This window comes from Marmota monax, unplaced genomic scaffold (genome assembly GCF_021218885.2).
Source record: "Marmota monax isolate L192 unplaced genomic scaffold, Marmota_monax_Labrador192_F-V1.1 WCK01_AAM20220418_F8-fsc00215, whole genome shotgun sequence".
In the NCBI taxonomy this organism is placed as follows: domain Eukaryota; kingdom Metazoa; phylum Chordata; class Mammalia; order Rodentia; family Sciuridae; genus Marmota; species Marmota monax.
Genome location: NW_026695214.1, coordinates 2,985,158 through 3,000,926, shown reverse-complemented (window position 1 = coordinate 3,000,926; position 15,769 = coordinate 2,985,158). Strand labels below are relative to the sequence as shown.

The window sequence follows — 15,769 nt, the reverse complement described above, 5'->3', positions numbered from 1 at the left end:
ACATGGGGTTGTCAGAGGGGATGTGACTGCAAGGGAGGGATTCTCCTAAACCGGGGGGTCTAACCTCGCCTGCAGGTTCCACTTCCCCAGGGAGTTCTAAAAAATCTAGATGTTTGGCCGCTCCAGGCCAATTAAGAGGAATTTCCCAGGTGGGACCCAGATATTAGAATTTTTAAAAGTCCTCTGGAAAGGTGTGTTGGAGGCTGCAAACCTGTGTCCTGAGGCACAGGGGCTGGGAAGGGAAGGGGAGTGAGTGAGTGGTAGTGGTCCGGTTATCCTGGCTTGTGCAAATAATGAGGGTCACTTGGGAAAGTTGTTTTTTTTTTTTTTTTTAAGCTGAGGTGGGATTGAACAATCTATTTTTCCTAAGTAGAGGAAATTGTGGCAGTAATGTCAGGCTTATGGAGGGTATTTCTCCAAAGAAGAGGTGGAAGTGGAGGGACTGGGGATTCCCAAATTGTGGAGATACTTTAGGCAAAGCCAGGGTCAGGAGGGCATTTTCCGAGGCCTCCCAGCCGTTGCAGAGGTGGGACCCGCAGGGAAGAGGGGAAGATCTGTACAGAGAAGGCCACGGGGAAGGTGGGGGGTCTTGACAGAAAGGAGGAGGGTCAGGCCTTCCTTGGGAGGAGGAGGCAGTGGGGCCCGGGTTGGGTGGCTTCCAATCGGGAGGACAGTGGCCCCGCAGAGAGCAGCTCTCAGAGTATAAAACCAGGCTGGGGGATCTCTCCCAGTGACTCGTGGACTTTTGGGGGCAGGGGACAATACTTGAGGAGGGTTTCCTTTCCAGGGATGGGGACCAGGGTGGAAGGAGTTTCTTCAAGGGGGGACAGTCTTTCCCGGGCGGGCGCGGGGGAGGGCTGGGAGAGCCTCGGTGCCATCTAATCCCTTCTCTCACCCTGCCCTCCCCAGCCAGAGACCATGGCCCTGCCCTGACCCCCGCCCCGCCGCAGCCTCCTGCTCGCCACCCCCACCCCGCCCCGCCGGTTCCCGGCCCCCAGCTTCTGCCTGCGCTGTGACCCCCCCCCAGCCGCCGGCACGGCCCCGCCCCCGCTGCCCCGGTGGTGGCCCACGGCCCCCCGGCTGCCCGTGGTCAAACTGGAGTCGCTGAAGCGCTGGAACGAAGAGAGGGGCCTCTGGTGCGAGAAGGGCGTGCAGGTGCTGCTGACCACGGTGGGGGCCTTCGCGGCCTTCGGGCTCATGACCATCGCCATCAGCACCGACTACTGGCTGTACACGCGCGCGCTCATCTGCAACACCACCAACCTCACGGCCGGCGACGACGGCCCCCAGCACCGCGGGGGCGGCGGCGCCTCCGAGAAGAAGGACCCCGGGGGCCTCACGCACTCGGGCCTCTGGAGGATCTGCTGCCTGGAAGGTAGGGTGCGGGAGAGCCTGCCGGCCGCCACCGCGCCAGCCCTGCGCTGGCGCCCCGTCGGGCCTCCAGAGCGTCCCTCTCGGTCCCTGCTCCGCCCCACTCCACCCACTCTGCTGCCGCACCCGGCCCAGCTGAGCTCCTTGGCCTCGGCCCGCCTGCCCTCGCCTCTCTGCACGTTGGTGCCCCCTTCCCCGGGGAGCCCCTTAGCTCATCTTTCATTCATTCTGTCCCCCCCTTCCCCGCTCCCAGCACCCCTCCCTCCGCCCTCCCTCTCCCGCGCTCGCTGGGGCCTCAACCCTCCTCTCTTTCCTCCCGCCCTTAGTTTGACCCTTCTTCTCCTCTAACCCGCCATTCCATCTGCCCCTGGCCTCCTGCATCCTCCCCCTTCAACGCTCTTACCCCTCTCTCGGGCCCCATCCACGCCCCTTCCTCCACCCCGGCTTGGCCTCCTCTTGGGTTCCGTGGCTCCCTTGTCACTTCTGCTTTACCTGGAATGGAGGTGTGACTCGGCCCCTCCTCTTCTCCCCCTGCCACCTTCCTTCTGCAGGTCTGTCTTCCATCTGCAGCCCCAACGACTTCTCCAGACTCCCTGGGTGTCCTTTCCTCCTTTCCCTTCATCTTCCCTCCCCTGTGCCTTCTACTTCTTCCTCTGCACGTTCCTCCACTCCTCCTCCTCTCCTTCCTGCTCCGTCTTCCAACTGCTACTACTACCACCACCACTATCTCTCCTTCTCTTTGTGGCACTGAGGATGGAACCCGGAGCCTCACTATGCCAGGCAATCACTCCACCCCTGAGCTGCATCCCTGACACTCTTCATTTTATTTTGAGACGGTCTCACTAAGTTGCCCAGGCTGGCCTTGAACTTGTGATCCTGCCTCAGTCTCCTGAGTCACTAGGATTGCAGGCATGCATAGCTGGATTCCTCGTTTCTAGACCGTACAGTTTCTCTCTCCTGACCTTGCCTCCTCCTCAGATCGCCATCTTGATTCTTTTCCTCTGGGCTCCTCTCTTTCTCCTTGCTAGGTCTCCATGCTCCCCTGGGCTCCTCTCTTTCCCCTTGCTAGGTCTCCATGCTCCTCTGTGATCCTCTCTTTCCCCTTGCTAGGTCCCTGTGTTCCCCTATGCTTCTCTCTTTCTCCTTGCTAGGTCTCCATGCTCCTCTGGACTCCTCTCTTTCTCCTTGCTAGGTCTCCGTGCTCCTCTGTGCTCCTTTATTTCCCCTTGCCAGGTCCCCGTGCTCCTCTGAGCTCCTCTCTTTCCCTTGCTAGGTCCCCGTGCTCCTCTGAGCTCCTCTCTTTCTCCTTTCTAGGTCCCCGTGCTCCTCTGAGCTCCTCTCTTTCCCTTGCTAGGTCCCCGTGCTCCTCTGGGCTCCTCTCTTTCTCCTTTCTAGGTCCCCGTGCTCCTCTGGGCTCCTCTCTTTCCCTTGCTAGGTCTCCGTGCTCCTCTGGCTCCTCTCTTTCCCCTTGCTAGCTCTCCTTGCTCCTCTGGGCTCCTCTCTTTCCCCTTGCTAGGTCCCCGTGCTCCTCTGGGCTCCTCTCTTTCCCTTGCTAGGTCTCCGTGCTCCTCTGGCTCCTCTCTTTCCCCTTGCTAGCTCTCCTTGCTCCTCTGAGCTCCTCTCTTTCTCCTTGCTAGGTCCCCGTGCTCCTCTGGGCTCCTCTCTTTCTCCTTGCTAGGTCCCCGTGCTCCTCTGGCTCCTCTCTTTCCCTTGCTAGGTCTCCGTGCTCCTCTGAGCTCCTCTCTTTCTCCTTGCTAGGTCCCCGTGCTCCTCTCTTTCTCCTTGCTAGGTCTCCGTGCTCCTCTGGGCTCCTCTCTTTCCCTTGCTAGGTCCCCGTGCTCCTCTGGGCTCCTCTCTTTCCCTTGCTAGGTCCCCGTGCTCCTCTGAGCTCCTCTCTTTCCCCTTGCTAGGTCCCCGTGCTCCTCTGGCTCCTCTCTTTCCCCTTGCTAGCTCTCCTTGCTCCTCTGGGCTCCTCTCTTTCCCCTTGCTAGGTCCCCATGCTCCTCTGAGCTCCTCTCTTTCCCCTTGCTAGGTCCCCATGCTCCTCTGAGCTCCTCTCTTTCCCTTGCTAGGTCCCCATGCTCCTCTCTTTCCCTTGCTAGGTCCCCGTGCTCTTCTGAGCTCCTCTCTTTCCCTTGCTAGGTCCCCGTGCTCCTCTGGGCTCCTCTCTTTCCCTTGCTAGGTCCCCGTGCTCCTCTCTTTCCCTTGCTAGGTCCCCGTGCTCTTCTGGGCTCCTCTCTTTCCCCTTGCTAGCTCTCCGTGCTCCTCTGGGCTCCTCTATTTCCCTTGCTAGGTCCCTGTGCTTCTCTGGGGCTTCTGTAGTCTTTCTTCTCTCTCCTGCTCTCAGCATCTGTATTTCCTTCGTACGTATCATGGGAGTGCTGGGCTGGGAAGCACGCATCCTCCCTGTGCACCTGTCCCCTGTGTGGCCTCTTTCTCTACCTCTCTGAGCCTCAGAGTCCAGGTCTGCGAATGAAGGGATAGGACCAGCAGCCCCACGGTGCCCTTCTGCCACCACAAGGTTGAAATCCCTCCAATTTTCTTATTTGCCACTCTCTTTTCTTCTGTCCCTTTCTCCTGTTCTGCTAAGCACGTACACAAGCCAGAAATTCTGTTCTCCCTTATCCCTATGAGGTAGATGCCATCTTCCTGTCAGGGATCAGGAAACTGAGGCTCAGAGAGATTAAGCCCCAGCTATGAAACAAGTGGGCTTTGCAGATGTGCTCACTGGCATCTGGAGTGTTTGAAACAAAATCTGAAATTTGAATCAATTGCCAACAATTAAAGTTAGGGAGACCACACATCGAAGACCCATTACTCTAGAGGCCTCGGAAGACCTGGCAGGGTGGGCTCTGTGGCACTGACTGTGACTGAGCAGCAGGTGCCTTTGCAGATCAGGCATGGCCTCTCCACCTCTCCTCAGTGGCCTCCACTCCCTCTTGCCTCATGGAGACCTAGTCTCTCCTTGTCACTGTGGTCAGGATGTTTGAGTTCATGTCCACTCCCAGGTCAGGCACCAGGCACAGAGCCAGGTGTGGGGCTTGCACAGCGGAACCCGGGACAATGTGTACAAAGATTAAGAGCATCGTCCACTCACCCAACAACCAATTTTTATTGGCTTTATACTGTGTCAGGTTCTGTTCTTGATTCTGGGGCAGCAGAGGGGAAAAGACAAAAATTCCTGTCCTTAATTACCTTGTGTCCTAGAGAGTGACAGATAATATGGAGGTAAATAAATAAAGCATTTAGAGTGCCATAGAGAACCGAGTGCTAAGGAGGAGCAGGAGCGGGGGGCAGGTGTGTGTGGGGAGGAAGCCTAGCACCAGGGACATGGGTGTGCCCAGGGAGCTGGTGCCCTGTGCGTGGAAGCCTGCAGGAGTTGCAGAGCCCCTGGGTGGGAGTGAGCCTGTGCGCCTGGCTGCCAGTGAGGGTTCAGCATGGTTGGGGCAGAGTGAGGGAAGGGGGAAAGCAGGAGGAATCGCAGGCAAAGAGGTAACAGTGTCCTGATCTCAGGTTCCTGTGCATCCCTCAGAGGACCTTGCTTTAACTCTCAAGTTGGGAGCCATTGAAGATTCTTGAGCAGAGAAGGCACAGGAGCCTACCTACTTGGATTTTACCAGGAGGGCTCTTGCTGCAGGGTGGAGAAATGACTAAGGGGAAGGCAAAAGGGGAAACAGGAGTGGCTCATCCCCAGTGGGAACTGTGGCTGGGGAGTGGCTTGAATTCCTAGTACATTCCAGGGCTTCCGTGGGCAGGGGTTGCCACGGTCACTGCTGTGGGGCGTGAGGGAAGAAGAGCCGGCGGCAGCGTCTCAGGCCCATTCCCCATTGTGGGCTGGAGCAGGCTGAGCACCGCAGGACACTGAGCAGCCTCCCTGGTCTCCCCCACTGCGTGTCCAAAGCCCCCTCCCCAGTGTGCTGATCAAAACTGTAAATCGTCCCTAGGTGTTGGGTTAAAATCAGCCCCTTGCCAAGCCCAGGCTCTGGCCTGAGCACCTAAGGACATGGACAGCAGGTGTCTTGTTTCATTTCCTTATTAGGGAGGGACCTGGAGGCTCAGGTTTTGTCATGTTAAATTTAAGATACCCACTAAGAGACAGCACCTAGGACAGAGGGCCGCGCATCGAGAGACCACAGGGGAGTTATTTTAGGCTCTGCGGTCTCTGTCACAACTGTGCCTGAAGATAACTGGAGACTAGGTGAGTGTGTCCGCCCCAATCAAAGTCCCTTTATGGACACTGCAATGTGCACTTCATGTCACTTCCCCATGTCATGGGATCTTCGTCTGTCATGGGCCGCACATCACGTACAGATTGTCAAACCCCTTCTCAGCCGCCTTTGTCATAGGGCTTCAATCTGCTGCCCCTCCTCAGGGTTGTTGGCCAGCGGGTGCCTGAGGCTGCAGTCAGGGAAGAGATCAGGCTGGAGGTGGGAATGGGAGGGTCATCACTGTAGCTGCAGGAGAGGTCACCTGGAGAAGGAGCCAGCTCAGAGATGGAAGGGTCAAAACACAAGGGAGGGGGGAAGCAAGCCGAGGAGATGTGAGCAAAACCAGGTAAGTGGGTATCCCGCCCACCAGCCAGGCTAGCGTGTTGAGGACGGGTAGGTGAAGGCTGACTTTATTGTCACTGTAACTGTCAATCATTCATCATGGAATGCTATAATAACCCTGCCAAGTAGCTACTGTTAACTGGAAGAGAGAGCAAGGGCTCAGAGAAGGGCAGTGCTTTGCCCAAGGTCACACAGCTCATGCCCCTTGGGGTCTGGATTGGAATCCAGGTCTATTCTGTTTCCCAGAAAAGCAACAAATCCCCCAGCAGGAACCCAGCCCAGCAGGAAGCCAGGAGAGGAGAAACTAGACCTCTGAACACACTTCCCATGGGGATTTGGAGCTCAGTCCTCATCTCCCCAGTGGAAAGTAGTATGCGACACAAGCTCTGGGACAAGACGAATGGATCTACCTTTGTCAGCTATAGGCAGCTGTGTGACCTTGGGCCATGTATTTAACCTTTCTGACCTTGGGCCATGTATTTAACTACTTCTTTTCTTTCCTTCCTTCTTTCCTCTCTCTTTCTCTCACTGGGGATGAAACCCAGAGGCACTTTATCACTGAGCCACATCCCCAGCCCTTTTTTAATTTTTTATTTCAAATCAGGGTCTCGCTAAGTTGCATAGGGCCTCACTAAGTTCTTGAGACTGGCCTCAAACTTGGCCTCTTGCCTCAGCCTGGGATGACAGGTGTGTACCACCCACTTGGCTGTATTTAGCCTTTCTGTGCTTCATTTGTCACTGGGGAGGTAGGATGGCAGGAGCCCCTGCTGCCCCAGGTCAGAGAGGCAGTGGAAGAGATCCTGTGAGTGCCACTTTACAGGCTGGTAGGTGCTGGGAGGGCTGGATTATGGGGTTGGCATTTTGTTGTCTCTGCTGTTTTCTTCTTAGTATTACTAGGCAATCAGGCAACTGAGCCCTGGGTCCTTCCTCCTAGTCACCCAGGCCAGATAGAAATATAACAACGGCCACATATTTTCAAATATCTAGTAGTGACATTAAAACAAATGAAACTAAATAGGTGAACTGGATAGTTTAACCCAGCATGGCCTGAATGTCATTTGAACATGTAATCAATATACAAAAAATGACTCGTGAAGTATCGCACATGCTCTCTCCACGTGCAGCCTGGAGCCCGTGTGTTCCCCGCACGCGGGTGGTGGTTGTCACCTGTAGGGCTGGTGGTCATACCAGCGGCTCTGTCAGTGGGTCCTCCAGAGTCTAGTCTCCCCCCTCGGCTCTGCTCAGGACCCAGGAGGCCGGACCCACCCAATCCAACCTCCCTCCCCCGCGCGTGCTGAGCATGGCTACGCACTATCTCACCAAGAGGGTCCTCTGGTTGGTCAGAGCAGGAAGCCCCGGGACCCTTAACCCATGCTTCCCAGCTCCACCTCCGTGTGGGCCAGCCAGCAGACAGAGGCCTGTGCTGTAACCACCACGCCATCTCAGGGACATTTGGGTTCCTAAAGCAACACAGCTGGGAAGCCACAACTCTGAGGCTGAGTGTGGAGGGTTGCCTCCGGAGCCCGGGCAGCCACCATGGTCTATGGTCCACACAGGCCCAGCTCAGAAACCAGGGCTGCTCGACTTCCTCCAGGAGTGTCCGCTGGAGATAGGCTGACTTCTAGAGCTGTTTTGCCTCAGTTTCCCCAATTGTGAAGCAAGGATCCCACCACTGTCTTCCTCCTGGGGCTTGTCCTAAGTAACGAGTTGCATGTGGCTCCTGCCCCATGCTGCCTGGTAGCCACTGGGGCTAGGTGCTAGGCAGTACTGTCCGTCCTGTGCATGGTTTCAGGCCCATCTCATGTAAGTATTGGTGCTTTGAGAGAAGGACTGTGATTCCACCCATGAAAAGGAGAACTTGAGCTCACAATCTTACCTGTGACCCCAAGGATGGGTCAGAGTTTACACCAGGGAGTGTACATCCATTCACCTTCTCTTTTTAAAGTTGGGGTACAATATGCATGACCTAAATTTACCATCTTAATAATTTTCAGTAATGTTAAATACATTCACATTGAACAACCAATCTCCAGAAGTGTTTTCTTCTGCAAAACTGAAACTCAATCCATTCCCCCCACCCTCCAACTACCATCTACTGTCGGTCTTGATGAATCGGATGCCGGATGCTCCAGATGCCTCTTATAATCATGCAGAATCTGTCTCTCTGTAACTGGCTTGATTCACATAGCACAACGTCCTCAAGATTCATCGGTGTTATGGTGTGTTTCATACCTCCTTCCTTGGAAAGGCAGAGTGATATTCCACGGCATGTATACATCACATTTTGTTTGTCTTATCCATTCATCTGTCAATGGACGTTTGAGTCTTTTCCACTTTTTGGCTATCTGAATAATGCTGCAATGAAAATGGGGTGTAAATATCCCTTTGAGTTCTTGCTTAGTTCTTCAGGGTGTACCCAGGGTGGAACTGCTGAGTCATTTGGTAATTCTGTTTCAACTTTTGAGGAACCTCTGTACCAACAGCTCACAAAGGTCCCCATTTCTCCACATCTTTGCCAGCACTTGTAATTTTACTTTCTGCCTTTTAAAATAGCAGCCTTCCTACTGGGTATAAAATGGTATCTCCTTGTGGTTTGGATTGAATTTCTCTAATGTATAGTGATGTGGAGTGTTTTTTCTGCTTCTTGGCCCATTCAATCATTCTTTTCATTAAAAACAGTTATTGAGCACTTACTATGTGCTAGGTATTGTCCTGGATGCTGTGAATACAGTGGTGAAGAGCCCAGATGCTTACAGCCCAGAGGTGTGTGTGTGAGTTCTGCTTCCTCCACCCATCAGTCCTGGGCTAATGAGCCATGCAGTGCCCAGGTTTCTGTCTGGACAATGGCTGCAAAACATCAGTTACCTCTCCTGGTCTAGACCAAATCCTCACATCAACCTGGACATAGGTCCCATTTTCTTTTTTACGGGTGAGGGAACAGAAAGTTGGCCTATGTATTGCAACAAGGTAGAAGGTGTAACAAGAGTGGATGGAGTCAGGCTTCCTGCCAAAGGAAGCAGTAGGACTGTGTGACACCAGCATGTTTCATGGAATCTTTTTTTTTTTTTCCTTTTCTTTCTTTTTAATTCCTAGGTGCTGGGAATGGAACCCGGGGCTTGGGCCACACTAGGCAAGTGCTCTAGCACTGAAGTACGCTCCCAGCCCTCAGGGGGCTCTTGTGTACCTATTGAGTTAATCCACCTAGGAAGCACTTAGCAAATGATCATTTTTATTGGTATTACTCACTGCTGTGTCCTCCTTCTTACCAATTCTTTTCTTTACCCCCATTTCTTCGGCTCTTCTTTGCCTGTATTGGTCTGCCTTTACTCTCCACTTCTGCTCGCCTTCTATTCTGCCCATCATTCACTCATTCATCCGTCTATTGTTCTTCTAGGTCTCTGGGTACCAGGCAATGCTAGGGACAAGGAATCTGACTCCAGGCCCTTCCCCTTCAGGAACTCCCAGCTTGAGTAGGATGATTGTAAATCAACCCAAGCACATCCTAAAAGGGGCAGCCAGGGAGCTGTTGTACCCAAGAGGAGGCCACTGGCCCAACTTGTGTGTGTGTGTGTGCGCGCGCGCGCTCGTGCGCTTGTGCATGTAGGGAATGCTTTTTAAAGGAGCTGCAGGGTAAGTACTGCATCAGCAGAGAATGTGAACAGAATGTTCCCTGGCCTGGAGGTTGGAGGGAGCTTGGAGAGTTGAGGAATTTAAATTTACTTATACTTTTTTTTTTCTTCAGCTATGTGCTAGAGGTTGTGTCTCCAGACAGTGTCTCCAAAGAAGTCAGATAGGTTTCCAGAGGGTGTGAGGATGAGGATCCGAGGAGAGGACACTGGGATGAAGGAAGAGGAGGAGAGCCTTCAGTACCCCTAGGGCCATCCTACACTCCCTCCTCAGCCACTCCATCTCTGGAGGTTCCAGATTCTGTTAGACTGGGAATCCCTCCCTCTCTTTACAGGATGAAGAAACTAAACTCCCACGACCCACTGGGCTGCTCCCTCCTGCAACTGGACTTCGCAGGGTCTCAGGGGAAGTTCAGTCCTTGTTTTCCCACGCATTTTCAGACTTCTCAACAAGTTTAGGGTTACAAGGGCGGCTTGACAAAGTTGAGACCAACACCCTTTTCCTCAGAGGGGAAAGAGAAAGCCAGACAGGTTGAGTGTCTTAGCCCAGGTTACAGGGCAGACGTCCTGGAGCCTGTAGTACGTGCTTGGAAAGATATTAGCCTTTGGGTGTTTTTTTGTTTCCTTTTTAACAGGTGGGGAAACAGACCAGAGAGGTTGAAAGTTGTCCCGATACCGACACCGGCTCAGGGCCAGGACTTCTGTCTCACCATCAGACCAGAGAGAAGGGGTCTGGGGAAGGGGGGGGCTTTCTCCCTGTGGGCCGCCCCGCCCCGAACTCTGAAGTTCCCACCCCCACCACCCCCGTCCCTTCTCCAGGGCTGAAAAGAGGCGTCTGCGTGAAGATCAACCATTTTCCGGAGGACACGGACTACGACCACGACAGCGCGGAGTATCTGCTCCGTACGTGGGGTCCGGGACAGCCGGGGGGAGGGGGCTGCCGGGCCAGCGCTGGGATCACACGCGTAGGTTAGCTTCCCAGCCGATCCGCGTCCAGACGCTCAGATCCCCTGGCTCCCCATTGGCTTAGTGATGTGTCCCCGCCCCCTCCTCTCACCTCGGGGCGGGCCGAGGGGGATCTCGGCTGCTGATTGGCCGCCCGGTTCTCTTTGGTCCTCGCGGCAGCTGTGCACTATGACTGGCTGTCGACTCTCGGGCTGGGATTGGCCGCCGCGCCCGGGCAGTGGACCAATCCGCGGCAGGGACGGGCCACTCCAGGAGCGGGCTGGGGAAGCCTGGGCTGCGATTGGTAGTCACCCCGAGAACGCGGCAAAGCTTGGGTTACGATTGGCTGCAGCCTCAGCCGGGCTCTGAAATCGCAAAGTCTGGTTGCCTGGGGTTTTAGAGGTGGATGGAAAGGACTGCAGAGAGATAGAGAGGGAGAAAGACAGATGGAGGGAGAGAGAGAGATGGGGGTGGGGAAGAGGAGAGGCCAGGGAAGGAAGAGGGGAGAGGGCAGCTAGGAAGAGGGGAGGGAGAGCGAGCGACCCAGAAAGGTTGAATGAAGCCAGGCAGAAGTCACGGGGAGGGGGGGTGCTGGAGAAACTCTGAAAGAGATGACGCCTGGCAGAAAAGGGAGGAGGAGGGAGGGGAGAGAAGGGGTGTAGACAAGTATGAAGACATTTGAAAGATCTTGAGAAAGGGAAGATTCGCAGAAGGGAACACCAAGAAAGAAAAAAGAGACATGGGAGAGGAACAATGGAGAAGCTGAGAAAAGAATAGAGAGGGAGAGTGGTTTAGAGAAAGGGGAAAATAATACGACAGGAGAGGAAAAACACAGACCAAGGAAAAAAGAAAAGGAGGAAAAAAACGAGAGGAAATCAGACATATAAATAGATGGAGAAATTTTTAAAAACAGGCGGGAGAATAGAAGAAAGAAAAAAGAAAGGATCACAGGCAGAGAGGCAGAATTAGAGTACTAGATCCAGAAAGAAACAGTGGCGAAGGCAGGCAGGAGGCGCCGCGGGCCGGGGAGCGCAGGCGGCCCGTCTGACCGCCCTCGCTCCCTTCCTCCCTCCTTTCCTTTCTTCCTCCCCGCAGGAGTTGTCCGGGCCTCCAGCATCTTCCCCATCCTGAGCGCCATCCTGCTGCTGCTCGGGGGCGTGTGCGTGGCGGCCTCCCGCGTCTACAAGTCCAAGAGGAACATCATTCTGGGAGCCGGGATCCTGTTCGTGGCAGCAGGTGAGAGGCAGAGGGAAGGGGCGGCGGGCTGGAGCGGTCCCCGCGAGCGCGCGCGCGAGTGTGTGCGCGGGTCTGCCTGCAAAACGACCCTACCCCGAGCGCCCCCTGGAGCCCGAAGCCTTTCTAGGCTCTTCCCAAGCTCCATCGCCTCCCGCTGGGTAAGGTAGGTGTCTTCTTCTTGGGCACAGACCAGTGTCTGGAGCGTAACCAAGGATGCTGGGAGCTTAGGTTCCAAAGCCCGCGGTTCTGGAGGCGGAACGGGAGGAGTTTTGGAAAGAGGGTGGGACCTTGAGACGGGCTTGAGATATTGGGGTTAGGGGGGCGGGGCTGGCCGCCGAAGGGAGGGGTCAGAAGAGGGAAAACGTGATTTGCTTGAGGATGGTGAGCAGCCTGCTTAGTAGATTAGCCTAGAAGGGGGTGGTTCTGAGAAACCATGTAGAGATGAAGGCTGAAGGGGCTAGGCCAGTAACACAGGGTGGAGGAGGGGCTAAAAAGATTGGGCGGTGCCTGGGAAATTCAAAATGGGAGGGATTATGTCATTAAGGGCATTATTAACCTGGGTGATTTAGGGCGCTTAGACCAACTCCTTGAGAGGCATGTTATTAGGAGTAAGACCCCCCCTTCCCCTTTCTACTCTGCAAGAGTAGAGCTGGGAAATTCCAGGGGCAGAGTCGTTTGAAGGGGTAGGATAAGGAGAAGAGGGAGGATTTAGCATATTTAAAGAGCAGGGTATGCCTGGGGTTGGGTCTAAATCTGCAAGGGAAGATCTGGAGGATCTGAAATTTGGAGCTAGTTAGGCCTGAAAGGGGTGTGGAGGAGCTTTGCTTAGACCCACAGTGGGCGGGGTTTGACAAACTGGAGGCGGGACCTAGAGTTGAAAGGGGACCTGATTTATCAAATTTTAAAACATCAGGGGAGCGCCTGGAGTAAATACCCAGGCTGGAGAGTGTAGATCAGCAGTAGACAGGACAGAAAGAGATCACATCGTTGAGTTCAAAGGGCAGACGGCGGAGACTGAGTTTATAAATTAAATCAACCAAGAAAGGATCTGGAAACCCAGGCTGTGACCGTCTCACCAAGAAGAGTGTTTGGACCATCAGAACAGTGCAGCCGGAGCTTGGGCTAGCAGGGGCGGAGTCTAGGCCACTGAGTGGAGCTCAGACCATCCGGAGCCCTGTCTGTCCCATTGCAAGTGGAGGGGCGGGGGTTTGGGGCCTAGGTCCTGAACAGAGATTGGCCCAGTGGGGCGGGGCCTAACTCCCTGGGTGGAGCTTAGCCCTCGCGGGGCCTGGCCTGGACTGCGGGGCGGGGCAGGGAGGGGCGGGCCCGGGCCCTGGTGGCCTGGAGGCTCCCCTCTAACTGTCCCCGCCCAGGCCTGAGCAACATCATCGGAGTGATCGTGTACATCTCTGCCAACGCGGGCGAGCCGGGCCCGAAGCGGGATGAGGAGAAGAAGAACCACTACTCGTACGGCTGGTCCTTCTACTTCGGCGGGCTGTCCTTCATCCTGGCCGAGGTGATCGGCGTGCTGGCCGTCAACATCTACATCGAGCGCAGCCGCGAGGCGCACTGCCAGTCTCGCTCGGACCTGCTCAAGGCCGGCGGGGGCGCGGGCGGCAGTGGCGGGAGCGGCCCCTCGGCCATCCTCCGTCTGCCCAGTTACCGCTTCCGCTACCGCCGCCGCTCCCGCTCCAGCTCCCGCTCCAGCGAGCCGTCGCCGTCGCGGGACGCGTCTCCCGGCGGCGCGGGCGGCCCGGGCTTCGCCTCCACGGACATCTCCATGTACACGCTCAGCCGCGACCCGTCCAAGGGCAGCGTGGCCGCGGGGTTGGCGGGGGCCGGCGGCGGCGGCGCGGGCGCGTACGGCGGCGCGGCCGGGGGCGGCGGGGGCGGCGGCGGCGGCGGGGCGGGCGCCGAGCGGGACCGCGGGGGTGCGCCCGGCTTCCTCACGCTGCACAACGCCTTCCCCAAGGAGGCGGGCGGCGGCGTCACGGTCACCGTCACCGGGCCGCCCGCCGCGCCCGCGCCCGCGCCGCCCGCGCCCGCCGCCCCCGCCCCCGGGACCCTGGCCAAGGAGGCCGCCGCCTCCAACACCAACACGCTCAACAGGAAAACCACGCCCGTGTAGGGGCGCGCGGGGAGCGGGGCGTGTCCGGGGCGCGTGCGCGGGCGCGCGTGCAACGAGGCTGCCGGGTCGGGGCGCCTCGCTCTTCCCCGAGAGCGCGCTGGAGACTGCGTGGCCTGCCCCCGGCGCCCCTCCCCGGCCCCGGGCGTCGGGGAGCCCCCTCATCCGCCAAAGGGACCCCAGGGGAGGGGTGAAGCAGGGAGGGGGCTCTGCTGAGGGAGCGTCGTGTTTTATTTTTTTTTTTTTGTGGGATTTAGGGGGCGGGGGGAGGACCGTGGTGTTTTTTGCAGTTTTGAGATGTTTTCTTTTTAATGTTTTGCTGTGTGCATGTGGGGGCGGGGCGGGGGGAGGGGAGGGAGGGACTCCCAGCCCAGCCCAACTCCTGGAGAGGGGCCCATAGCACACGAGTTACACCTACATACTATATATAAGCTCTACGTAAAGGGAGAGGTCAAGAGAAGGGACTCGGAAAGGCAAGTGACTAGACATGGACGCAGGTGTTCGTTCACTTTTCCATTCATCTTTCCACAAGGGCTTATTACGCACCTGCTGTGTGGCAGGTGCTGACACACAGGAAGGCACTGGGGAAGGGGCATAAAGGCAGGCGCAGAGAGTTACTCGTTCATTCATTACTGGCAATGTGTGTGCTTAACTGCCAGGCATTGTGCTGAATGCTGAGCATACAGAGGGAGGAAAACAGACAGGGTCCGAGGTCCGGGACATCTTCAGAGTTGCATCTTGCACATGAGACAGACATTAATCCGAGAATTATGTACACATACAAGAGATTACAGTTAGGATGTAGGAGAAACCCGAGATCCTCCAAAATGCTCTGTGAGGGAGGGGGCTAACCCAGTTTAAGTTTTAGTAGACACTGAAAGGATGACAAGGAGACAGCCCAGTGGAGCTGGGGCCATGTGTCCCAGGAAGAGAACAGCATATGCCAAGGCCCTAGGGCAGAAAGGAGCTTGCACAGTATGCTGAAGTGTAGTGAGCCGGGTGGACAGAGGAGCCTGGAGACAGGACCAGATTGTGCAGGGACTTGTAGGTTGGGTTTTATTCTTAGGGGGCTGTGGATGGCTTTAAGCAGGAGCACAGCATGAATGGTGCATAAAGGAAAGGCAGGAGCCTAGCCGAGTATGGAGCAGAGGCAACTAAAATACTGCATCACACAGTCACTGGTCCTCCAGGCTTGCACTGGTGGCAGAGAGCACACAGTCACACATGCTGCAGCACAGGCATGGTGTCGTGTGCAGGAGAATCAGACAGCAATCCAGGTTTCACTATTTTCTCCAGCCGCTGGCATTCAGGTGCATGTGCTCTGGTCCCAGGCAGGAAGTTAGGGACCCCAGAGGTGCAAAAACCCCCTCACTCTTCCCCAGGAGCTGAGCACTGTCAGGACGCACAACCCAGGCAGGGAAGTGGGCGTGGTGACTGGGACCACGATGGGCCCCATGGAACACAGAGGACAGTGGCCAGGTGTGGGCAGGGAAGACTCCCTGGAATGTGATGCCCAGTCTGGGTCTTCAAAGAAGCACGTGTCTCCTAGGTGATGAAGGGGACAAGGAAGTCTTTCTGGGCAAGAACAGTTGGGGCAGAAACCCAGGGAAGAGGAGCAGCATGATGTTTTGGGAAAGTGCTGACACCTCCGGGATGCTGAAATCCAGGGTGGAGGAAGAGGTCAGGCAGGGAAGTATCTCTAAGCCAGGGTCTAGCAGTGCCTGAGTCGCAGACCAGCCGGAGGCTTCCTAAGGGCAGTGGAGAGGATGACAGTTGAGGGGGGTAAAGGAAGTGGGTGTGCCGAGGAAGGGATGGAGTTGAAGGTCACCGAGAAGGCAGGGTGCTTCATTTCCCTTCATTTGCTCAGCAAGTATTTCCTGTGATGCTGGGTGCAGGGGACTTCCCATCCCGTCCTG

General features: G+C 56.1%; 1 protein-coding gene across 1 annotated transcript; it reads left to right on the top strand.

Moving 5' to 3' along the window:
- Nucleotides 1–1,043: 1,043 nt before the first annotated feature.
- Nucleotides 1,044–14,089, top strand: Cacng8 (calcium voltage-gated channel auxiliary subunit gamma 8). The gene is made up of 4 exons (XM_046431170.2): nt 1,044–1,375; nt 10,367–10,450; nt 11,588–11,728; nt 13,102–14,089. The coding sequence occupies exons 1-4, from the start codon at nt 1,198–1,200 to the stop codon at nt 13,854–13,856; spliced, it is 1,158 nt and encodes a 385-aa protein (XP_046287126.1). The 5' UTR covers nt 1,044–1,197; the 3' UTR covers nt 13,857–14,089.
- The last annotated feature ends 1,680 nt before the right edge of the window (nt 14,090–15,769 follow it).

Coding starts and splice junctions, on each gene's coding strand:
- Cacng8 (XM_046431170.2), top strand. CDS start 1,198: ATGACCATCGCCATCAGCACCGACTACTGGCTGTACACGCGCGCGCTC. Junction 10,451..11,587: donor CAGCGCGGAGTATCTGCTCC/GTACGTGGGGTC, acceptor TCCTCCCCGCAG/GAGTTGTCCGGGCCTCCAGC. Junction 11,729..13,101: donor GATCCTGTTCGTGGCAGCAG/GTGAGAGGCAGA, acceptor GTCCCCGCCCAG/GCCTGAGCAACATCATCGGA.